This window comes from Vipera ursinii, assembly GCF_947247035.1.
Source record: "Vipera ursinii genome assembly, chromosome: 5".
Classification (NCBI taxonomy): Eukaryota; Metazoa; Chordata; class Lepidosauria; order Squamata; family Viperidae; genus Vipera; species Vipera ursinii.
In genome coordinates, this window is record NC_139518.1 from 71,961,069 (window position 1) to 71,988,118 (window position 27,050).

At 38.0% G+C, this 27,050-nt stretch overlaps 1 protein-coding gene across 1 annotated transcript in view; it reads left to right on the plus strand.

The window, feature by feature from the left end:
- Window positions 1-632: 632 nt before the first annotated feature.
- PLCE1 (phospholipase C epsilon 1) overlaps window positions 633-27,050 on the plus strand; it is a 132,445-nt gene continuing 106,027 nt past the window's right edge. The window contains exon 1 of the mRNA XM_083364144.1: window positions 633-1,179. Within this exon, the coding sequence (XP_083220270.1) occupies window positions 643-1,179 (537 nt within the window). The 5' untranslated portion in view covers window positions 633-642. The remainder of the gene's footprint in view (window positions 1,180-27,050) is intronic.

Here is a 27,050-nt window from a genome sequence, read left to right on the forward strand (position 1 = left end):
AAGTCATTACACTGTAGCTTTGGAGGAAAAATACCTGCACATTTAAAAAATGTTATGGGGTCAGTTTGTTTTCCGAAGAAATAGGCTTTACGTACAGTTGATTTGGGGCCAACATCGGCCATTTGGAGTTGATATAATGGAGATAAGCTCTGTAGGTGCCAGTTACGAGAGGACAAATCAGATGTACGGATCTTTTTTATAACTTGGAATCAAAAGACCTGCTAGGGAGCATTGCTTGGCATTATTTATTTTAACAGATTAAAAAAAGAAATGACTGATAGAGAAAATGCTTGGCAGGGTGGCACATTTATTCCTGCTTCTTTGGAATTTCTCAACATAAATTATGATCTACAGAAAAACTGTAAGAGGGATGCTATACATAACCAACTATATAACCCATCTGATTCTTTTTCAAAGAAAGAGAAATATTCAGAACCTGGAATTGCTTCGCTGCAAAGAGCCATGTGTGCTGAAATTCAGTTAAACATGGATGAATCTCAAATGAAGTTGAAGCCACTAAGGAGCCAGTCCTCAGTCCACGAAAAAGAAAGTGAAACGACAGATGCCAGTTATGCTAAAGAGAGCAATAATCTCTCAAAAAGCATACCTGCTTTGCGTAATAATTTCACTTGGAATGACGGTATGTCTTGCACCAATGATTCCGTAGCCTGCACTTGTAACTACCTGGACCTGCCACCCTGTGGGAGTAAAACTGGAAAACTCCACGATTCCTCTGATGCGTCAGTGGATAAATTATTGTGTTTCAAAAAAGGAACTCCAAAACTTAGTGTGGGAGGCTCCGGTCATGGTTTCTCAAGTGGCAATTTTACTGGAAGGATGCCTTCAGAGCCTCTTCTGAGTCATTTTGAAAACTGTACGGCCCACAGAATTATGGAGGAAAATTTTTCCCGAAGTAAGAAGGAGCGTTCTACCTTATTAATAAGAAGATTTTGCAAAAATGATAAGGAGATTAAGAAATCGGTCTACACTGGAACCAGAGCAATTGTAAGGACTTTACCATCAGGGCACATAGGGGCTATTGCTTGGAATTGTGTGGCTCAGTGGAAGATTCATACTGAATTAAGGAACACTGGGATTATAACAGAGCAGCTAAAAATCCTTCAAGTTTCAATAAGTCAAGCATTAAATTATTATCTTCTGGAGTCGATGTGGCATGGGGTAAGTGCCTTTTTAAAATCCAATTTCAGAATGTGGTGGCTGGGAGGTGCAGAATTTAAATTTTTAAATTGCTCTTGGTAGTTAAAATTCAGTGATGTAGCCAACTAAAATAGGAAAATATAGTGTTTCTTAACCAGTTTATTAGAAACCAAAGGGACGCATTCTTAATTCTTAAAAATCAATTCATGATGCTACTATTATCCAAATATTTAGCTTATTCTTGGGATAAAAATATCCCAATTCCTCAACTTATGACCACAATGGAGCCTAAAATTTCCTTTGCTAAACAAGATACTTGTTAAGTGAGTTTTGTCCCCTTTTACAGCCTTTTGCCACAGTTGTTAAGGAAATCATTGCACTTGTTAAGTGAATCATGCGGTCATTAAATGAATCTGGCTTCCCCCAGTGACTTTGCTTGTCAGAAACCTGCTGGGAAGGTTACAAATGGTGATCGGAAGACCCTGGGACAGTGTGACTGTCATAAATACACACCAGTTGCCAAGCACCCACATTTTTATCAGGTCACCATGAGGATGCTGCAACAGTCATAAGCCTGGAAACTGGCCATAATTCACCTTTGTAACTTTGAACGGTCACTAAACCAATGGTTGTAAGTTGAGGATGACTGTAATGAGTGAAAAGAATGATCTGGGCTTGCTGCGTATTTCAATAGTAAGTTAGGTTGATGCATTATGTTTTTAATTGCTTAGGACAGAGCAGAAGTAGTCTGTGTGGAACACATTTCTGGAGGATTTGGGGATGTGATAATATCTTTGACTTAGTGACTGCATTTATATGAATATTACGGTAAAATGTTTTATGGAGTCCTTAGTTGCTCTCCAAGCTTGTTTGTATGCTTGACAACGTTTCATTACCCAACGAAACATCATCAGTGCTAGTGAGTGTGGGGATTGCTCCCTGTTTATATACAGTATAGTAACTTATCCTGCCAGGGTTGGTGGAGATATGGCTTTCTCCTTGGCATTTGTTAAGGGTTTTGTGTTTTGCTTGATTGTCTGATGCTAATCCCTGTTTACCTGGGTATTGGCTCTCGGAGAGGGTGTGTTTGGGTTTTTTGTTTCCTTCTTAGCTTTTTTACTGTAACTTTTGAATGGTGTGTAAATGTAGTTTATCTCTGTGTCTGTTGAAGGCTGATTTGTCTGAGTGCCAATCTTCCAGGATTTCCCTAGTATTTAGTTTGATCTAGGAATTTCACAATTTCCCAGTTGAAACTGTGGTTGCATTGTCCATGTGTTATGAGATTAAGGAGTTATATTTTACTTTTTAATTTTTCTTTGGCTGTAGGTACTCTCATAGCCTTAACTTTGATCTTCTGTAGCTAATACTGAGGTAGGAGTTTACCTCAGTGGTAGAATTCTTGGATTCTACTTTGAGTTATTCTTTGACAAGTGACTGACCAGAACAATATATTATATGAAGAAACATTTACTGACAAGGAACAGCCTAACAATGTTTCTTTTTGCTGGGAAGTAAAATGATTTTTTCCCCATGATGTTAGAAACAAAATTAGGGAACAAATGTATATTTTTTCAAGCATTGTGAATATAAGCACCCCCCTTCTACAGTATGTAGCTGTCCAGCTACATTGAAATTCTTGGTCAAGCATTCTAAACAGTGTCCTAACACATCTGGAGAGTGTCAAGTTTGACAAAGATGAATGAATGAAATTGGGTAATTGATTCTCTAGCCACAGCTGTAATACTAAAATAGTAGTTGTACATAGTTATGTAATTTCTATCTGCCAAATGGTATCATGTATATACAGTACTTGAAGCTGATACAGTGAAACATTTTTTGGAGTTCTTTGATGGTACTCTCATCATGATCAGAGATTTTAATATGAGATTTGGCTCAAATGATGCAGTTCTATATGTTGTATATCTTTAACAATTATCAGACTTTGATTTAAGAATCGCCATTTTAAACATTGGAGGTGCTAATCTTTTAGTCCATAGCATTTAGTCCATAGTAGTGATACAGTGCATTTATTCTATTTGAGTCAGCTGAAGATGACTTGAGAGCAGACATGTCAAACTCGCGATGTCACATGACATCGCGTGATGTATCAGAGCTTTTTCCCCATTGCCGGCAATGGGGTGGGCATGGTTTTGTCATGACGCGTTCGGCCCACGGGCCGGCAGTTTGACACCCCTGCTCTAGAGGATACCTTTCTTTGCAAGGATTTTGAGTTAGTAGTGTTAATTGTATTGTAGTTTCAGAAAAATAATATAGAGAGTTAGTCATTTTAAGTATTTCATTAAATTTATCTTATCTTCAGTGAGCAAATTCTTTGTCTAAATTTCTCAATGAGCTTACTTAGAGAGATTTTTGGGTCACATAGAAGAAGAAAAGGACATTATTATTTAACACAGTCTTAACTAGGTAGTACACAGCATGCTGGAGATACAAGAGTTCTACTCCCCAATTAAGAACAAAAGGGAAACCATAAACATTTCAAAGTAAAGTCATTTGAAGATTTAAAACTAATAATTTATCATTTTCTGGTCTGATGTAAACTGAACAAATCCTGTGAAGCTTTAAGAAAAAGAATATACTCAGAAACATTGATGACAGTGTTTAATTTAGGCCATTACTACTATGAATTCTGCTTTCTTTCTGTGTGTAATAGCTAGTTCTACCTAAGACATTTGATGGAATAAGAACTCTAAGTAAATGGGAAGAATATTATCAATCTTTTTTTAGTAATGATTCTGTTGATTCATTCCTTTAACCAAGATTAGGCTATGCTCCAAATAGGTCTTAGTTTCTCACTAAAATTAAATACTAATTTAATCAATTAATATTATAGTTGAAGGATAGGAATGTGCCCCTGGGGCAGCAATATAGTTTTTGTTCACTTATAGAAAGTCAGTATTGGTGATTTAATTTATCATACAGATTGGTGTTTCAGATTTCCAGGTAATGCAGTTGATCTTTCCTTTTGCAAACTGTACGAATAGGGATAGAAATGGTCCAGCTCCAGCCAGTTAATGCCTAATCAGTTTGCTTTATTTAAGGTTTCAACATTAAAAGCAATAAAAGCATGCAACCATACAAACATACATATCTATTAACAATACAAATACAAATTTTTACTAATAAATGCAGAGGAAGGGAGCAGGAGGTGCAGGGGGAATCTGCTATTGGTCCATCAACATGCAGCATGAAGTTCCCCCATTTGGGCCCAAAGCCAAAGGGCAGAGCCACATCTTCAGGCCCTTATGGAAGATCAGGCGGGTGGGAACAGATCTTGTCATTGTCAGCTGCCTTGTGACTCACTACATTATTCCTTATTGGAAAAAATTGATTGGTACTCATCATTTTTGGTACTCATTGCACCTCCTGGAACCAATTAACGATGAGTACTGAGGTACCATTGTATTTCTAATATGCGCTTCCATTTTGAGGTAGTTTCTGCTCTTAACAAATTCTGTTGCTTCCATCACTTTTGATCATATCAACTCCAAGTCCCAACCTTTCCCTTCCTTTTGACCCATTCACACTTGCTTGCGACAAAAGTAAAAAACAGTAAAAGCTTCTTTCAACATGTAAAAAACAAGAAAAAAATTAAGGAAATGATTGGTCCATTAATGGGAGAAAGTGGCAAGAAGGTGACAAGCAACAGGGAGAAAGCAGAACTATTTAATTCATTTTTTGCATCCGTCTTTACACAAAGGGAAAAAACAGTCCAACCTATCAAATACAGTACCATAAAAAACAGAAACACAAGTTAAGATAGGCAAGAAAATGGTAAGTGAGCACCTGTCCAGCCTAGATGAGTTGAAATCACCAGGACCAGATGTATTACACACCAAGTTTCTCAAGGAACTGGTAGATGTGATCTCAGAACCACCGAACTATATTTTTCAAAGATCCTGGAGCGCTGGGGAACTACCAGAGGACTGGAAAAGAGCTGATGTAGTTCCCATCTTCAAAAAAGGGGAAAAAATGGATCCAGGAAACCACAGACCTATCAGCCTGACCTCTATACATGGAAGATTCTAGAAAAGATAATTAAGCAATGACTCAATGAATACCTAGAGGCAACAAAGTTATTACCAAAAGCCAACATGGGTTTGTCAAAAACAGATCATGCCAGACAAATCTTATTGCATTCTTTGACCAAGTGACAAAATTAGTGGACCAGAGGAATGCTGTGGACATAATTTACTTGGACTTCAGTAAGGCATTTGATAAAGTAGATCACAACCTACTACTTGATAAGATAGAAAAATGTGGGTTAGACAGCATCACCACCAGATGGATTTGTAGATGGCTGACCGACCGTACTCAATATGTGGTCCTCAATGGAACTGCATCTATGTGGAGGGAAGTGTAGGGAAGTGTGTAGTGGGGTGCCCCAGGGCTCTGTTATGGGCTCTTCAACATCTTCATCAATGATTTGGATGAGGGGATAGATGGGGAACTCATCAGATTTGCAGATAACACCAAACTGGCAGGAATAGCCAACACAGGCTTAAAATACAGGAGGATCTGGACAGACCTGAACATTGGGTGCTATCTAACAAAATGAAATTCAGTAAGGTTCTACATTTAGGCAAGAAAAACAAAATGCACAAGTACAGGATAGAGGGTACCTTGCTCAATAGTAGTAACTGTGAAAGAGATCTCAGAGTCCTAGTGGACAATCACTTAAATATGAGCCAGCAGTGTGCTGCAGCTGTCAAAAAAAAAGCCAACAGAGTGCTAGGCTGCATTAACAGAGGGATAGAATCAAGATCACATGAAGTATTAATACCATTTTACATTGTCTTGGCAAGGCCACACTTGGAATACTGCATCCAGTTTGGCCACCACGATATAAAAAAGATGTCAAGACTCTAGAAAGTACAGAGAAGAGCAACAAAGATAATCAGGGGACTGGAGGCTAAAACATATAAGGAATGGTTGCTGGAATTGGGTATGTCTAGTTTAATGAAGAGAAGGATGAGGGGTGACATGATAGCAGTGTTCCAATTACTCAGGGGTTGCCACAAAGAAGGGGGAATCAAGCTATTCTCCAAAGCGCCTGAAGGCAGGACAAGAAGCAATGGATGGAAACTAGTCAAGGAGAGAAGCAACCTAGAACTAAGGAGAAATTTCCTGACAGAACAATTAATCAGTGGAACAACCTGCCTCCAGGAGCTGTGAATGCAACACTGGAATTTTTTAAGAGGCTGGACTGCCATTTGTCTGAAATGGTATAGGGTTTCCTGTCTGAGCATGGGGTTGTACTAGATGACCTCCAAGGTTCCTTTCAAGTTTATTATTGTTATTATTACTTTCCTATATTTCTTTTGCAGATAATCCTCATTCGTTTCTGCTATATGAATAAACCATTTCAAGATAGTTCTGTACTGATTCGCTTTTTTTGGTATTCAATTAACTTTCAGTCAACACTGCTTGATTGTATCTCTTCTTTTTTTTTAACCACACATTATTCCATTCCCATGGCATTCAATCTCTGTGCTTTTCCTGACATATTTTACTGTCACTTTCCAATAATAAAATGGTCAGAAGCTCACTCTTTTGTATCATCATTTTCATTACTTTTAACATTATTTTGCTCCAGAAAGAGCACATTCTACCCACTTTTCTGCCAGCATTGCCAAGTCTCAAAATTCTTTTCATCAGTTTTCCAAGGAACAGGAAAATTGTGCTCTTATTTTTCATGATTTATGAATAACTTCAAATTATTCATTTTAATTCCCTGGCAACATATTGCAAGTTCTTCAGTCATTGAAACATTAATTTTTGATTCCATACTCCTTGCTGCATCATACAATCTGTCTAACATTCCTTGTAAATTATTTTCATATAATATTATAATAACATGCTTTTACCAAAACGCTAGATCAGGGGTGTCAAACTCCATTTCATTGAGGGCCGCATCAGCATTGCGGTTGCCCTTAGGGGGTCGGGTGGGTATGGCCTGGGTGGGCATGGCCTACTGGGTGGGCGTGGCTAGAGTGCGTATGGCCCACTGGGTGGGCATGGCCAGCTCTACATCATTCGCATCAAGGGTGCCTATGGGGGCCTGGACAGGAGTGGAACAGATCTGAGGGTCTCTGGCAGAAGGAGGGTCTCTGGGCCAGGGCCAAGGCAATGGGGGCCGTTCCCTCCCTGTTTCCAGGATGGTTTCGCGGGCACATGAAACCACTTTGCGGGCCAGATCTGGCTCCTGGGCCTTGTGTTTGACATGTCTGCACTAGATGAATCAAAAGTTGGAATTAAGATTGCCGGAAGAAATATCAACAACCTAAGATATGCAGATGATACCACTCTAATGGCAGAAAGTGAAGAAGAACTAAAGAGCCTCTTGTTGCGGGTGAAGAAGGAGAGTGCAAAACTTGGGTTGAAACTTAACATTAAGAAAACCAAGATCATGGCATCCAGCGCTCTCAATTCTTGGCAAATAGATGGGGAAGAAATGGAGGTAGTGACAGATTTTATTTTCCTGGGCTCCAAGATCACTGCAGATGGGGACTGTAGCCAAGAAATTAAAAGACGCTTGCTCCTCGGGAGGAAAGCCATGGCAAATCTAGATAGCACACTAAAAAGCAGAGACATCACCCTGTCAACAAAAGTGCGTATAGTCAAGGCTATGGTCTTCCCAGTTGCAATGTATGGCAGTGAAAGTTGGACCATAAAAAAGGCTGAGCGCCAAAGAATTGAGGCCTTTGAACTATGGTGCTGGAGAAGACTCCTGCGAGTCCCTTGGACTGCAAGGCGATCAAACCGGTCAGTCCTAGAGGAGATCAACCCTGACTGCTCTTTAGAAGGCCAGATCCTAAAGCTAAAACTCAAATACTTTGGCCACGTAATGAGAAGGAAGGACTCACTGGAGAAGAGCCTAATGCTGGGAAAGGTTGAGGGCAAGAGAAGAAGGGGACGACAGAGAATGAGGTGGCTGGATGGAGTCACTGAAGCAGTAGGCGTGAGCTTAAATGGACTCCAGAAGATGGTAGAGGACAGGAAGGCCTGGAGGAACATTGTCCATAGGGTCGCGATGGGTCGGACACGACTTCGCAGCTAACAACGACAACCAAAATGCAGTAAAAACAAACAATAATTACAAATACAATAAAATTAACTCAGACTGTACCTGCAACTGGGTAATCCAATATTAACACTGAAATAACTAACGCAGCAATAGCATGACATATATGTATCTCTATATCCCTAACATCTCCTAACAGCACTCCAAGCATTCTTATATATTTTTCTAGAAATAACATGAAACTATGCTTAACAATAAATAATCCACTGATTATTCAATTTATTTAACACATTCCCTATCTGGTATAAAGCAGCACTGCACTTCCTAGATTTTGCTTATTGGCAGAATTTTGATTGAAAGAGACTAGAAGCCCTGAACATTTTCCCACATATCCGGTGCATTCAGAAAGTATTCAGACCCCTTTCACTTTTGTCAAATTTGTTATGCTGCAGCCTGATTCCTTTCCCCCCCTCATTAATCTACACTCAGTACCCCATAATAACAATGTGAAAACAGAATTTTAGAAATGTCTGTAAATTTATTAAAGGAAAAAACCCCTGAAACATCACATTGGCATGAGTATTCAGTCCCTACACTCAGTACTTTGTTGAAGGACCTTTGGCAGCAATTACAGCATTGAGTCTTTTTGGGTGTGACGCGAAAAGCTTTGTACACCTGGATTGGGGGATTTTCTGCCGTTCTCGCAAATCCTCTCAAGTTCAGTTGGGTTGGATGGCAACTGTCAGTGGACAGCCATTTTCAGGTCCCTCCAGAGATGTTCAATAGGGTTTAAGTCAGGGCTCTGGCTGGACCACTTCTAGGACAGGGGTCCCCAACCTGTGGGCCACAGCCAACTAATGGCCGTGGCCTAATCGCCACTGGGTCGTGTGGGTGGCCAGGCTGGTGCATGCGCATGGCCCCACTTGTGCAAACCTTGTGGACACTCGCAGTCCTAACAAACCAGTAGTGGTTATTTTTACTTCTGGCTACATTTTTCTTTCTGTAGGGAACAGTAATGGCATTTTCACAAATATTTGGGACAGATACTATCTGTACCTGATGTAAACACAATCTGCACAGTCATTCCATATCCCAATCACATATTAACATTTCTCCATTTACAAAAAATTACACCTGCAGCCCTGCCATTATTCAATATTCTCAAAACATTTATGATTTCATCATTTTCTATCATTTTACATTTTTTTCCCTTGGGCACTGATATTTATAGCAAATATTGGTTAAAATTCTACTCTTCAATATATGACTTTAATTCCCATTACAAATCTTTGAAATATTCCTCACTCCAGCTTCCTCATAAATCTTTTTAACATCTTTATTTTCAATTTCATTTTAATTTGCTGGAGATTTCTTCATCCCTTTCCAGACTACTTTACTGTATTCCCATCAAAACTGATACTGATTTTCTTTGCCTCTTGTAATCTCAACTCTTCCCTTCTTTATTTTAACCCGCATTCTTCATAATTATTGCATGCTATATATTATTTTTATCTGGTCTTCTTTATTTGTGTATTCCCCACTCCCCGCCCCTATCCCCAATCCACAGCCTCTTCATCATTCCAAGTGTTTTTTCCTATTAGCTAACTTGGCATACTTTTATAGCACCTATAATGTTTTTCATTCTGTCCAAACAGCTTTCACATTTTTTCCTTAGATCCATTTTCATTTTTTTTTCTGTTGGGAAATTACTCTATGTCCTAATACCAGACTTTATTTGTTTAGTCAAATGTGTTACCGCCACCCAACTGTGACAGATTCTGGGTGGTGTTTTTTCTTCCTCCAAAGATCTCTTTCCTTTATTTCTTTTCTTTGCATTCATTTTCTCCTAAGATTCATTTTTCAAATAATCTGTCCCAGATTCTGATCCCTCATCATGCTTATATCTTTCAGTCATTTCTTTATTTTTCATCCTAAAAAAAAAATCAATCAGGCTTCTAAATGTGTAATCCTTCTTTTGGGGTATATTTATGAATAGGCTTATGCTTAAACACTGATTTCTAAACAGACCTTTCTGTAAATAAGGCACTTTTCTCATTTATTCTTGAGTCTTTAAATCGCTTTGTCTCCGCCATCTTATTTTATTCCCACTCATCCATTGTAATAATTTTCCAGATTATTGCGTTCATTCAAGTTGCACAATTCTTCCTGAAATTTACATCTTTTCTTTCAGTGTCCCTATATTCTACTTGCAGTATTCCTCGCCATACATATTGTAGCACATTTTGGCTAGCATGGCACAGAACATTAAAGTCCACTTTTATGTTAAGCAAGTTCACATTGTCCTATACAAGCTAAACCCCATCTATTATTAGAAGATATATTCAGTGTATTCATGCATACTCAGAACCCTTTCCTGTAAAATTATGTATTAATATCATAGGCAGTTTGATCTGTTGCTTACAAAAAACTATATATTTAGATTAAAATAAGCTACATTACAAAGTGATAAGACAGTACAGAAATGTTACAGAGTCAGAAAATGAATTTGGACTATGGACACCCATTTCCTTCTTTCACTGCTTTTAAGAGTTACAACATGAATTACAAGTAGTCCTTGACTTACAACAGTTCGCTTAGCGATGGTTGAAGTTACAATGGCACTGAAAAAAGTGAATTGCTATCATTTTTCACACTTAAGACCTTGCAGAATCCCCATAGTCACGTGATTTACATTCAGATGATTGACAACCGACTCACATTTATGATGGTTGCAGTGTCCTGGGGTCATCTGATCAGCTTTTGCAACCTTCTGACAAGCAAAGTTAGTGGGGAAGCCAGATTCATTTAACAAACGTGAGAAGAAAAGTTGTAACATGGGGCAAAACTCACTTAACAAATTTCTCACTTAGCAAAGTAAATTTTGGGCTTAATTGCGGTTGTAAATTGAGGACTTACTTGTGCTGACTTATATTGTTTTGAGCTTGAGAACCTTCCAACACTGGAAAATGAATCTGCAGAAACGGTATCTCGTATCTATCAACGAGATTCAGCACTTCAAAGCGATCCCTGACATTTTAGAATACAACAGATGTACGATCAAGACCATATTGAGCCTTGGTGGAGCAGTGGGCTAATGCCTCCTTAAGTAACACCAGCTTCCTGCAATTATTGCAGGTTCGCGTCCCACCAGGCTCAAGGTTGACTCAGCCTTCCATCCTTCCGAGGTAGGTAAAATGAGGACCCAGATTGTTGGGGGCAATAAGCTGACTTTGTAATAATGCCGCTTGGGGGGGCCGAAAGCCCTAATAAGCAGGCATATACATAGAATGAAGGCTATTGCTAAGCACATTTGATTTGTGCTTAGATTGTAAGCCGCCCTGAGTCTTTGGAGAAGGGCGGGATATAAATGGGATTAAAATATATATATATATTCTGGCTTTCTTCTTCAGAAGGACAAAATAAAAGAATCGGAAGGGATCATGGAGGCCTTCTAGTCCAACCACCCTATAAGATTGGGGTGGTTTATGTTCACCTGTGCAACTCTCTAGACAAATAGTATAGGAGCTGTGAGTTTCCAGTTACAGCATTATCCCAGGTATGTTACGTAACAACATTAAGAGAAAATGCTCTTTGATAATATGTTGATTGCAGAATTCTCTGCTGAAGTGTAGGAATTCAATCTCAGTTTCAGTAATGGTTACACGTTGTTGTTGTACGAAATGGTGACTGTGTAGGCGAAATCAACAGTTTAGTAAAAACCTGAAAAGTGGTTACAGTAAAATGACCTTATAAGAACAGCTTGTCCCTTGTGGGTGAGCTTAGATAGATGTTCTGTAACAACTAATGTTAGGGATTATTATGTTTTATAAACTTGCACAACAAAGGATAACCTTTTGGAATAACATTAACAGTTTTACAATTGTTCTCTGCAATTAACACTGTATGGTTGTATTTTGTCCCTCGATCATTTTTGAGGGACAGCTCTGTATAATTCTATTTTTATGCACTCTTTTCTACCTTTGGTAAAATTCTTTATAAATACAATATTATTGAGCTTATTCTCATCTATGTCATTTCATTCTTACTGAAGCATTTCTGTTCCACTGATCAAATAAAACTGAGATTTAGGAAAAAATAGTTTGGGAAGAGAGACCCATGGCCATAGGGTGGCTGAAGGTCTAAGACGACTGATGATGACGAGTTTGGGAAAGAGATAATAGTTTAGCAAAGAAATATTGGAGTAGGATTCATTGTTGTTGTTAGTTGCGAAGTCATGTCCGACCCATCTCAACCCCACGGACAATGTTCCTCCAGGCCTTCCTATCCTCTACCATCTTCTGGAGTCCATTTAGGCTCACGCCTACTGCTTCAGTGACTCCATCCAGCCACCTCATTCTCTGTCGTCCCCTTCTTCTATTGCCCTCAATCTTTCCCAGCATTAGGCTCTTCTCCAGTGAGTCCTTCCTTCTCATTAGGTGGCCAAAGTATTTGAGTTTCAGCTTAAGGATCTGGCCTTCTAAAGAGCAGTCAGGGTTGATCTCCTCTAGGATATGGATTCATATCGTAATACAGAAAATTCTTAAAGTAAAGATAAAGATGAAACCAGAAATTTTTCTTCTGGGCATAATGGAAAAAATTAAAGAAAAGAATATAAGTACTTTTGTTTCCACATGGAGACGGCATCTGGATTTTGTGCTTGAGGTGGAAAAAAAATGAAACTTTAATCTTGGGATTTACTGATTAGTTTGAATTATTGCTATAGAAATGGCTAGTTTATACTACTTTGGAAAAGTAAAAAATGGAAGTTCAATGTTAATGCTTTATTCTACTGCAACAGAGGAAGTTGGAAGTCAATGCACTTTTTTCTTCCCCCCCCTTTCCCCCTCACCTCTTTTTCCCTTTTCCTTCCCCACTGGGTCCTACTGTTTGTTTTTTGTATTTTATATTTTATTTTATAATCCAATAATTTTTTATAATAGGTAAGGAGATAGTAGTTTGATTGTTATGTGTCATCAAATCACTTTTGATCCTTAGTGACCACATGGATTTTCGGCATGATTATCTGCCCCTACCCTAGTTTTTCAGGGTTTCCAACAGTGCCTTCATCACCAGTGTAATTTGATGCTGGTTGCCATCTTTTTCTCTTGCCTTCCAACTTTCCCAGTATTGGAGCCTTTTCCACAGAGCTGGGTCTTCACATAATGCATCTGAAGTTGGATAATTTGAGCCTGGTCAGTTGTGTCTCATGTGGGATCTATGGGTTGATCTGTTCAATAATCCATTTTTGTTTTTGGGTTGCCTGTGATATTCTCAGGAGTCTTCTAACACATCATTATTCTTCCTGAAAGCAAATTGAACCACTGGTTCTTAATTATATATTCAAGCTCCCACAGAGAGGGCCTCCTCAGGGTGCCTCCGATCAAAGAATGCCGATTGGTGGCCCCCAGGGGGAGAGCGTTCTCTGTGGGCGCGCCAGACCTATGGAACCGCTTACCGGTTGAGCTCCGGATGGCCCCCGACCTTCGCTCCTTCTGGCACGATCTCAAAACCTTCTTTTTTGAACAAGCTGGCCTGGTCTGATGGGATGGGGTTGGGTTTTTTATAATTAGTTTTAATTTTTAATATGTATTAATTACTACGGGCATAGTTGTTTAATTACTTTTTAATTTTTCTATCCTGTTTTTTATTATGTATTGCCCTGTTCACCGCCCTGAGTCCTTCGGGAGAAGGGCGTATACAAATTAAATTATTAAATTAAATTAAATTAAATACACTTCACTAGTCATTTTTATTGTTAATATAGATCTACAGAAAGAAAGAACGAAACCAAATCATGTATTTTGTAAATTAAAAATACCCCTATCTGGACCGAGATGCCCTACGTACGGTCACTCATGCACTCGTTACCTCTCGGATAGATTACTGCAATGCTCTCTACATGGGGCTGCCCTTGAAGACCACCCGGAGGCTTCAGCTGGTGCAGAATGCGGCCGTGCGGGTAGTGATGGGAGCATCCCGATACTCCCATATTACACCCCTCCTGCGTGAGCTGCATTGGCTACCAGTTGTCTTCCGGGCGAGATTTAAGGCGCTGGTACTTACCTTTAAAGCCCTACATGGCCTAGGCCCGGGATATTTGCAGGACCGTCTGCTACCAGGGACGACTTCCCATCGCCCAGTGCGCTTACACAGAGAGGGCCTCCTCAGGGTGCCGTCGGCCAGACAATGTCGGCTGGCGACCCCCAGGGGGAGGGCCTTCTCTGTGGGAGCACCAGCCCTTTGGAACCAACTCCCCCTTGAGCTTCGGATGGCCCCGGACCTCCGGTCCTTTCGCCGCGACCTCAAAATTTTCTTCTTCCATCAGGCTGACCTGGATTGATGATGGGTTTTTAAATATGTTTTAATTTTTAACTGTGTAGTTAATTTATTTTGGGGCTGTTGTTTAATTCTTTTTTAATTTTTGTATTGTTTTTTATTGTTGTTAGCCGCCCTAAGTCCCATAAATAAATAAATAGATAGATAGATAGATAGATGATAGATAGATAGATAGATAGATAGATATAGATAGATAGATAGATTTCTATGCTACCCATCTCAATTGTCTTCTTTCCTTCCTCTATACTGCTTTAGGTGTCAAGGAAAATACAGGTTCTTGTTCTTCTGGTGGCCTCAACCATTGTTATTTGATGTTGTAGTAGGTGACTGGCACTGCTAGATTTTAGGTATCTTTTAGAATTCTCATAAATATCACTATTGCAATGAAATGGCTATAATTCTTACTAGTGTGACCTTTTACTGTTTTACGACTGAAAAAAGCTTTTGGCAATGTAGCTGTATGCATAGATACAAATTTGGAAGAAATGTTCAAAATGTCACACCGAATTTTAATAGAAATCAATAGACATTAAATAGAGACGTTTAAATTCTGGTCTTTTCAAAACAACTAAGCTAAATACCGTATTTTTGAATTGGAATGTCCAGAATGCTGTCTTCTCAGGCTGGTGGTTTTTGCCTATTCAGACAAAGCCTGATCAAAACATCTTTTGATTTTACGATTTGTTGTAAACTGCCATGTATAGGAGGCAGCAACAGACAAGCATAATTAATCATTATTGTCCTCAAAAATAGTTGAAAATGTGTGGAGGCTGTTTTGTTTAAAATGTATAAGAAGATATGGCCTTAGAAAAAAGAATATAATGAAATGTATAAGCCATCCTTATAAATTAGTCTCATGTTACTAGTCCACAAATAACTTATTAGTTCACATATCTACGTTAATCCTATAACTAGCCTGCAGTTAATAATTAGCCTAAAATTTGGTGTGAGAAACATAATCTAGTTTCATCTTTTCTTTTTAGTTTCTAAAAACTTCTAGTCTTATTTTTTGAGGGGGTGAGTTTTAATTGTCATAGACAATCAAAATCCTGTGATTATAACTTTTAAGTGTGGAAAAATATTTTGGCTATAACTCGGTAAGAATAGCTATAAATCATATAAATAAAATTATACCTGAAGAATGTGAACTGCTGTGCAAAGAAATTATTTCTGTTCTTAATGGAATGGATGCACCATCTGGTGGCAAAACTGATAAATGCAGGTTTATTGTGCTCTCAGATATTTGATATTCTGATTTGTGCATTTTAAAACAGATTAGGAAAGAAATTGTTGTATGCATAGGTAAATTGTTCTGTATTTCCATTTTTAAGGTTCTTACAAATCCCCAGTTTTTCTTTGTTTGGAGGACTAAGTGTGACGAAAGAGACTTAAGAGCAGTTGCTTTATACTAAGATATTCCTAATTGTTTACATATTAAAAACAACGCCTATATATTTTAGGCCAGAAGATGGATAAGATAAACCAACTTCTGTGGTAAGGTAGATTACAGAACTTTTCTAAGTAAGGCAATCTTGCATTCTCTGAAAGTTAGTTGGAACATTTGACTTGACACCTGAATGCAATGTGATTTGATATAAGCATAAATTGCCTTCTGTATAAATATGCTCTCCTCTACTTCCTGGCCTGGATCCAAGGCGATCAGAAGCATCTGTTTCTATTTAAAGTAAACAGTTTCTTGTTTCCATCCAAACCAGCCAGGAACAGCAATCAGCATGCTATACGTTTTACTGTAATCAAAATACTGTTCAAACCCATCTCTTTGTGTAGTTCATTTAAGATAGAAACAAATAATTCCATTTCCTTCTTCCAGCACAACATTGTAATATAAGTATACAAATACTTTTATATTGTTGGAAATTTAGGCATTGCAAGAATGGACATTCTACGCCTAAAGTAAAGAAATATGTTGGCCACAAAAGTCCTTGCAAGTCAAGGACAGACTGTATAGTGAAATACTAAAGGGGTATCTTAATCCAGTTTTTTTTTCAAATTTGATAACTTTAAGACATGTGGACTTCAACTTCCAGAATGCCTCAGCCAGCATTTTCAAGTTTGAAAAACCCTGTTATTTGCACAATCAAATCTATCCTTCAGCATGGAAATTTAGAAAAAGTTTGTGGAAGCTGAAAAGATAGAAGAATAACGAGATATTATGAAACTGAAGAAGCTTGCAGGAATAGCAAAGCTGATCATTTAGTCGGGGGAAAACAACTTTTTGCTGACAGAAGAAAAGACAAAACTGATGGTTAGGGGATTTGGGATTTGATTGCAAGACTGATGTCAACCTTGTGAGGTAGTCCAGACAGGAAGCACGACTAGGGTTACCAGGACTACTTTTATTGTATGGTTACATTAACAGAATGTTGCAAGTCTGAAAATTCCCCTCCTTTCCTTTACTCTTAACTCTCCCCAAAGCTAGGAGGATCTCTTCTGAGTTGCCTTCTCCATCCCCATCCTTCCTTTGGACTCAAATTTCATTTATCATACTGATGTCTAGACTGAAGATCTACCAAGGTCATTTCCCCATACCACTCTAGGAAGGTAGAAACTAGTTTATAACCAAAAAGTGTGTGTGTGTGTGTGTGTGTGGGGGGGGTTGGTAGCAAAAAGGACTTCATTTCCCAGTTTCTACTGTCTAGGCCAGGTTACTCCAGAACTGAAGTACCTCCAAATAGGGGTTGGTTCTCTTCCAGGGAAGAAACGAGGAACTGAAGATGACTGCAGTAGAATGAAGATCCAGTGAATATACCAGCTTTTGTAATTCCTCTCTGAACAAGGAGAGGACATGAGATCACCCACAGGTGCTCCTGGCAGTTGTTCCTCATAAGGAGACCATGCAACAGCAATTTCAGATTTACAGCTCTAGAAGACAAAGGAATATCTTGCTGAAATTGCATTCAAAAAGGTCAATGGGTTTACATATTTCCTTTTCTAATCACTTTTGGAAATTGTTAACTATTTTTTTAGCTATTAGAACCCTGTGGAATCAACAGGTTTTATAGTACCTGGTGAGTTTCCTTCACCCTTAATGAAAGAAGTTTTAAATACAAGTTTACTGACCTTTTTTCCCCTTTTGGAATAAACAGCAAAGTTCTTTTTAAAAATGTAATTTTTTTTCTTGCTTCTCTGACCATGTGTTTTGTCTAAAGCTAACATTCTGCCTGATAAAATTGCCTTTCTCAAGACGCACCAAACCAGAATTTCTGCTTTCTACTTATTTATCATTACAATGCTTGGTAAATCTCTTCATGGCTTGTACTGAGTTTCTTGTAAGTCTGAACATACTTTAAATTTGTGGACACAACAAAGTTTTCTTGACACAAGTGTAGAAGTTATTGACTGTTGCCTTCTTTTGAGGCAGGGGTCTTGACCCTTTTTATGACTTGTGGACTTCAACTCCCAGAATTCCTCAGCCAGGCATGCTGGCTGAGGAATTCTGGGAGCTGAAGTCCACAAGTCGTAAAAGGGTCAAGTTTGAAGACCCTTGTTTTGAAGGGTTGGGTTTGTTTGGGATTAGTCTAGTCAAGCCTAAGGCTTTGGAATTTCCTGGTGGTCTCTCATCAGAGTTTGACCTATCTTAACTTTTCAAGATCAATCAAAATTACCAAGGGGCTACCACATGCAGTCTTTTCATGACCACCTCTGCAACCCTTTGCTTTATTTATATCAGACATGTCAAACACAAGGCCCGGGGGCCGGATCCGGCCCGTGAAGTGGTTTCATGTGGCCCGCAAAGCCATCCTGGAAACAGTGAGGGAACGGCCCCCACTGCCTTGGCCCTGGCCCAGAGACCCTCCTTCTGCCAGAGACCCCCCAGATCTGTCCCACTCCTGCCCAGGCCCCCATAGGCACCCTTGATGCGAACGATGTAGAGCTGGCCATGCCCACCCAGTAGGCCATACACACACTAGCCACGCCCACCCAGTAGGCCACACCCACCCTGGCCACACCCACCCGGCCCCCTGAGGGTAACCGCAATGCTGATGCGGCCCTCAACGAAATTGAGTTTGACACCCCTGATTTATATGAATGCAACGTCAACTAATGAAGAAATTACAAGGCGGAAGCAGGGAACACATAGCCTCCTTGTGTGCTGTGGCCTGAAAGGACTCTGAAAAGTGTTGTTTTGTCCCATTTCTCTGTTAGTAAAACTATGTCCTCCAAGTGATGACAACCTATATCAGCTTTTCTTAATCTTGGCAACTTAAAGATGCATGGACTTCAACTCCAGCCTGCGTGAGGAATTCTGGGAGCTGAAATCCACACAACTTAAAAAGTTGTCAAGGTTGAGAAACACTGACCTATATAATTCCAGACATCTTATCCCTGAGATACAGTATGCTGTCTCAGTCTTTGGGAAGATGCAGTTTCAGTTCTTTGGGTCTGCTGTGCTGAATATTCGTTCTCCTTGGCTGACAGAAGGATCCCTTCTGCATAGCTTTTTTCCCCTGGAATATGTACATTTATTACTATGTAGCTTTTGCCAAAGTGTCAGAGAATTGGAAACAGCTCCCATGTATCTCTATATTTCATGTTTAAGCAATAGAGAATGGAACCATAAAAGTACTTCAGCATTTTAATAATCAAATTAGGATGTAAGTTATAGTCAGATTTTATTTCTTCATATATTTTTTCTGGAATAATAGCTGAAAATATTATATCATCCCTTAATTCTTGACACATTTATTTTGCCTTTTATAAAGGGGAACACAGAAGAAATTATCTGAGGAGAAAAACTGAATATAATTGTGTCTAGTTTAAAGACAGAACCAAATCTTATCTGACTCCCTGTAAATAAAATTTGTTCAAATACAGTAATTACTCTAAAATATTGTCCATGTGTGCTAGAAAAAATCCTGTGGAGTTCATTGGATGTGTAAGTTAATATATTCAGAATTACAATCTAGGTAGTTTCTAAAATTAAATTTGAAGTAATGATAAGAGTAATAAGAAATCATTTCCTTTGTACCTAATGAATGTTTGAAGCTTCTTCCATTTGTGCATTTATTTTTATTTTCAAAAATTAAAATTCTCTAAATCTTTTCTATATTTCATTTCCCATGTATTCTAATAATTGTAGTTTCATTTTGTTTAAAATGGTTTTTTATTCTGTATCCTGTATTACTGAAAGCAGACTTGTTGACCAGCAGGTGGAGACTTGATTAACTTTCAGATATCAATTTTGCAGCTAAATTTATATAGGGAAACATTAGCATTTTCTTAAAATAAGAATATGGGGTTTATATTAGTGAAAATAAAAAAGTTGTGGCTTAAACCTCTTTGTGATATACTATACTGTACCATTAAAAACTTTCTGTGGTTTAATATCCCTTATCCCACCATAGGCCTTGTTCTTATCTTAGTTGCATAATTGAGATATCTTTAATTTGCCAGACGTAGTATTTTAAGTTAATTTAGTACTTTAAAATATTCCTCATTTTCTTGTGAATTTAATTTTGTGGTTTAATTTTTGTCACTATATGTATTAGATCTGTGTTCCATATACTTTTGGAGATAGGAACATCAAGAGAAGAAAGATCCATTTTGTAATTTGCTATATTCCAAATATTTTTAGGACACTATTTTATTCATGCATTGCAATATCTGTATACTACCTTTCTGTGCCAAGTTACCCTCAAGGCAGTTTACAAAAAAGAAAAAAGAAAGAAAAGGTAATGTCATAATAGAATTAAAATATATGTTAATATATTTTAAACAGCAACAGCAACTACAGCAATACATCATTAGTAGGACTGAATTTATAAATTGAGCAAATCAGCCCAAAAAGGTGGATCAAAAGGTGTCATACCACCTGGGTAGACCATGCCAGGAAAGGAAATCCACAGGAAGGCTAAAACTACTTTTATTGAGATTGGCTGTAACGACAAAATCTTGCAAGTCTGGTTGTGCTGTACCTCTCCACCACTTTATACTCCAGTGAATAGGGGAGGCATCTGCCTGAATTGCTTCTAAATGTTATCTGACAGCTTTAGGCTTAAAGCAGGGGTTCCCAACCCCCGGGCTGTGGCCCAGTACCGGGCTGTGGCATGCCAGCAACCGGTCCTCATAAACAAGCAAAGCCCCATCCACAGTGTGCAGGCAGCAGATGAAACTACGCTCCCTGTGCTCAGCGGAAAAACATCTGTCCACAGAACCGGTCCCTGGTGCCCCAAAGATTGGGGGCCTCTGGCTTAAAAAATGCATCAGTCCCTTTTGTCTCCCTAATGGTTCCTGCATATCTCCACCAGTGTCCGTTTCCTTATTCTCTACCAAAGGGGATCAAACGTATCTTCTTGTTTGGGTAGTACCCAGGTAGTCCTTGCTTAACAACAATAATTGGAATCAGTTTTTGAACACCATAGTGCAATGTTGCATGATAATTCTGGTAGCAAATCCTGCATGTCACTAAGTGTGACATCACAGGGTCACCATTTGTGACCTGCCAACTTTCCCCATTGACTTTATTTGTTGGAAGCCAGCAATGAAGGTGACAAGATTATGATCATTTACCCACCGGATACTGCATAATTGTGAGCCAAAGCTTCTGAAATGTCATCACGTGACCATGAGGATGCTGTGACAGCCGCAGCTAGAAGAATTGGCCTGTAAGTCTCGTTCAGCACCATCGTAAATTTGAATGGTTGCTGAAGAGGTTGTTGTAAAAGGAGGATCACCTGAAGTTAAAAAAAAAATCCATCATTTAGGAATTGTTCAGAACAACTCATTTTCTATGTAGGATTCTGCTGGTGTGGTCCCCAAATTACCTTACATTAAAAAAAGAGGAAAATCTTTCCAAGACTAATGTATTTTTCAATCCAGTGTTAAATTGTTCTTCTGGCTGCACACAAAATAATTGTGTGTTAAGTACTGTGTTTTCCCTTTGTACTTTTTTGGGGCTGAAGAGTTTGTTTTTATTTGGTGAGAAGAAAGTGATTGGAAGTTGGCAGTGGAAGACGGGTGCTCCAAATCCATGTCCTTAATCTTGTTTCTTCTGTTCTAGTTTCTGTTTTTCTAGAAGCTCTTTAAATTTTATTATATTGATAAAGTTTGTATGAGTTTTTTTATATATCACTGTTCTTAGCTTGAATTTCTTTTACGTTACTGGCTTCCATGAGCCAGCATATAAAAAAGTGAAAACCTGCTGTTTTATATTTTTGAAGCAGAGGAAGAAATGTCTTGCTATGTACATAGCTTACAATTTTAAAAGAAGCTTCCCTCTGTAAGTGTATGGACATTTCTGTCTGTATCACCAATTTTGTCTTTCACCTATACCAGTGATTCAACCTTACAAAATCAAACAGGCGTAAGTTATTCAGTTTTTAATAACTGTATTAGAAAAGCGTACTTCCGCCAGCTTCTCAAATATAGCTCCTGTAGCTTTTCTGTGTGATTGCTGAGCTTTCCTCTGAGTTGTTGCTTCTAGGTTTGGTTTGGGATTTGGATGCTTTAAAAAAACAACAAAAAACTCCGGGGGTTATTACAAAATGGCAGCCATAGTGGGAATGGTAAGTTACTACCGACAAGTTTTTCAAAAGGTGAACTTCTAAGGCTGAAAGAAAATATGTTGGCCAATATGTTGTAGCAGAGATGGCATATAACTCCACCAGCCAAATTATATGCTAATCCTAAGAAGCTGTAGGACAGACATGTCAAACTCGCGACGTCACGTGAAGTCGCGCGACGTATCGGAACTTTTTCCCATTGCCGGCAATGGGATAGGCGCGGTTTCTCCGTGATGCTCCGGCCCGCGGGCCGGCAGTTTGACACCCCTGCTGTAGGAGATGAGCAGGCTGAGCTGGAAGGGGGGATTAAACGTGTCATCAGTTTGGACTCATTGCACAACCATAAGAGATTCAAGATCAGTCTCCTGTGAATTGCATTGACTCTTATCTAGCGCCCATTTAGCTTGGACCATTAGTTGACCAGATTCTTGTGTATAGGTAGCAATAAGATAAGATAACCTTTATTGTCATTTTTTTACTGTGGGCAGAACGGCACACATCAAAAATGAAATTTAGTTTCCCTCTCTCAAAGTGAACACACACATGACACACACCTAAACATACTATATACAACATATGTATAGAACCACACCCCTACATATCCATAACAAATAAATATTAAACACTGTCCATCTCGAATACATAACGGAAGGAGGAAGCTTGAGGTTAAGTGTTCCTGGTTCTTTGTGCCTGACAGAAGCAAAACAATTATTCATTGTCCGTAAGGAATACTGGGAAAAATTCTTTCTTGCAGTCATGCACACACACACACACACACACACACACACAGAGAGAGAGAGAGAGAGAGAGAGAGAGAGAGAGAGAGAGAGAGAGAGAGAGAGAGACAATAACTGCAGGGTAAAAATATAAAAATAAAACTTGCTTCAACAAACACAATGCAAGCAGGAAGACCAAAGGTTCCCCCCCTCAGACCCTACCACTCCAAAAACTTTTATGCCCTCCCTCCTGCTTTTCATTCAATGCTAACCCTGTGAAATAAGTTAGACAATTGTTTCTCAATGTGGCTGAGGAATTCTGGGAGTTGAAGTCCATACAGCTTAAAGTTGCCAAGGTTGAGAAACATTGGGTTAGACCAGGGGTAGGCAACCTCGGCTCTTTTATGACTCATGGACTTCAACTCCCAGAATTCCTGAGCCAGCTTGGCTGGCTCAGGAATTCTGGGAGTTGAAGTCCATGAGTTATAAAAGAACTGAGGTTGCCTACCCCTGGGTTAGACTGAAAGAGAGTAACAGGCCCAAAGTCTTCCCATGAGCTCTCATAGGTAAGGGTGGACTTGAATCTGGGTCTCCCTGCTGATGGTCTAACACTTTTAACTATTCCACATAGAACATGTTCTTCATTTAGCTGGAAAGGTCTTCCACTGAATTTAGAGAGCTTTGTTTCTATATACATATATATGACTTGGAACTATCAGCTCTATCTTTTAGGAAATAGCATTTAAGTTGAGCACAGTTAAAATGCTTATGTTCAGTGCTTTTCTTTATAACTATACTTGGTCACTTTCGATGTAAGGAATGCACATCTCTCTGTTTTAGTCATTCCAATAATCCAGCCAAAGTTACTGACTGCAAGGTCATTTTTAATTAAGTAATTTTATATTTCTGACTATCTTGGAATCAACTTGCTGGGGGAAATAAGCAGAAAGAGAGAGTGTTATAATGGATATCTCATGAAATTCTTGGATGTTGTGAATAGTGAAATGTTTCTGTCTTCCTGAAATGGAAGATTTTATTTTTCTATTACCTGCTGAAATTCACTCACTGCACACATCAGTTTTTTGAGGAGACGTAAACATTATTGGTAGGCTTGCATGGTTTTGCTACATCACAGGATTTTTTTCCCTTTCATTAAGATAATTGGGATAACAGTCTTTCCACTGTTTTAAGCATGTTTAATTCTTTGAACCATACTAATAATAGAATTAATGTAGAGTTATATATAATAACCTGAAGACCTGGCTCTTCGAGCTCTCTGGCCCAGGCTGAGAATTTTTTAATTTTTAATTTTAACTGGGTTTTTATTTTTCTCAGGGTCTCATTTAATCTTTTTAAATTTGTTTTTAACTTTTGTATTGATTTTCTTTTAAATACCCTGTAAACCGCCCTGAGTCCTTCGGGAAAGGGCGGTACATAAATTTAAATAAATAAATAAAATAAATAAATAATAATTCAACTAAACACTGAAGGTCAGATACTAAATTACTTCAGAAAATTGTGCTCTGCAGAATTCACAGCATATAAATCTGAACCAATTTATTCAACTCTTTAAATTTCTACACTGAATTTGCCCACTGTAAGCTCCAGAAAACATGCTAACATATTTTTAATATGTCAACATAACAGTAAACATGTAACATTCAGAAAAAACATACTAAAATGTGTTGAGATTCAGTTCCATGAGGCTTCTAGATTTTTTTAATGTGCTTTTAAAAGACATGACCCTTAGAAAAATAGGTTTTGCAAGAACTGAAGTGAGGCTGGACCCTGTGAAATTCAGCAAAGGGATTAAGATTTGGCACTGCATTACTAGTTTCTGCACAGGCTTTTAGGCACAGCTTCTTGAGACGGGAACAAACTGTCATCCTGGAGAGCTGAGTGCAGTTGGCTTGTTTGGACTTTGTGTGTGTATTATGCTTTTCTGCATTCCATCTTTCAGTGTAGCTTTTGGTTCAAGTTGATATGATCTGGATAAATGAGCCTCTGGACCCTTAAGTGGAAAAGGTATGGCATATTCACTGAAAGAGATCTTATTTGACTTTTCTTTTTATCAGGCGTGATGGTAATATGTTCTTCAAAGACTATTTGCAGATAACAGAATGATTTCACAGAAACCATGCTTTTAGTGCTGAAAACAAAATTTGCTAAATATGTATATAATTGTTAGCGTGCCATTAATTATTATGTATTGACTGTTTTAGCAGTTGATCATGAATTTCGAAAGCTTATTGTTTATAATCAGATTAATGTTATTTGTTTATAGGTGTTTGTTGGAAAGTAACTGCAATACAGTGCTCCAGTTTTGGAATTTACTGTCTTGTTTTTGAAACCTTTGGATGAGGCATTGTTTAATAATTCTAGACATTTAGAAAACATTAGATAGAATTAAATGTACAGTTGTTGGTTGACTCTTGCACTAATGTTGAACATGAGTTCAGAATAAAGCTGCTTTTAGAAGTTTCTGTTTATTAATTCAGTATTGTATGTTTCTGATAAAATGAAAAATGCTTTTTTCTATAAGGAGGTTCAGTTATGTTTTTATTGCAGTTTATTAATATAAAATTTTATTTCACTGTACTTATGTGGATCTATTAAATACATACTATAGTTTAACAATGTAAGCCTTCACAGCAAAAGAATAATTTGGTTTTGATGTATTGAACGGCTTGCTATTTTAAATGCAATCGACAAGTTTCAAGCACTGCATAATAAAACAAGTTCTTACATTTTTGAAATGGAGAAAACTTTCTTTGCACATAATGTTTCGCTGAATGTCAGCTTTGAATGACAGCTCTGCTAAAGTTTCTGCTACTTTGATCTAGGCAAGTGGCAGTTTATAATGTAAATGAAGAATATTAAATTTATTGACAAATATCACCATGAAAGATCAAAAGGATGAATAGTGCACACAGTTTGAAAACTTTTTAAATTTAATTTATCCACTGCTACATTGCTGACAATTGTAGATTACCTAGGAAGATGGAGGTGTTAATAAGATAAACAGATAAATAGATTGCAAAATACACCTAATTTACTATCAGAATATATTAACCCTGCTTTTAACGTGAAGTTTTGTTCCTGAATTTGTTTGAGTTTTATGTCAGTAAACTGTGGACTGGGATTTTCTAAAGACTTCAACTGTCCTGTGAAACTTTACCTGTTAAGTGAAGGGAGCAAGGCAATTATTTATATAACTAAGTAATCGCATAGGTTGTTTTTTTTTGTTTTTTTTTAAAAAAGAAGAGATAGAGATGGATGAATACAGCATTGATACTCAGTTCCCCTCTGCTGTCTTTGACTGTTTTATACTATATTTCAAGGAGTCTGTTAGAATGAGCATATAAAACTGTTAGAATTAGGGTTTGATTTTTTTTCTAAGATAGTAAAACTGCCGCTTGAATATGTAAGTACAGATTCACCTGATTAAATTCCCTTCAAGTTAGATGCATAGTGGAAATCAATACATGATTTAAGAGATTTAAACTTAGCTTATTTTCTTATATGCCACTTTTTGTTAACAGCATTCATTTTCTACTGAAGAGCAATCACAAAAGCCTCCAATCAGAAATGATACTTACAACCTAAATATTGTATTTGTCTACCTACTTAATGAGTTCTACAACTTAAAAGTGCTTGGAAGAAAGGATAGTTTCTCTCTCTGTGTGTGTATATGAATGTGTGTTTGTGTGTGTGTATATACGCACACGTGTACATACACAGAGACATAGAATACAAGATATCATAAGTTCTATTATATTGTATGAAATACATATAATTAATAATAAAACAAGTTTTATTTTTTATAATCTAATAAACTTGACAAAAGTTGTTTGAATTATTGAGCTTACCAGAAATTTGGTTAAAATGAGAAATGCTACCTCAGATTGGAAGCTTAAGATTTCTAAAAAGACTAAGAGAAAAGCAAAGGGCTGTGAAATTAAAAAGAAAGATCCAGAGATCCAGAATAGATGCCAGAGGCCTGCATGAGAATGACATACTTAATACGAAAACAAAATAAGGTACATTTACTCAAGGAAAAATAAATTGTCTTATTTTCAGCAAGTTAGTATAAATACAATGGTGTTCAGGATCAATAGCAGAATAATTTAGCTCTCCACAACAGTTTTGCAAACAGTTTTTATTTCACTGCTAAGGCTCCAATGTTAAATAATGTTGCCCTTTTACTTGGAGTGTATAAATATTTTAGCACTACTTTGCAGCTGGTGGACCTGTAATTGTCCAATAAAAGGGAAA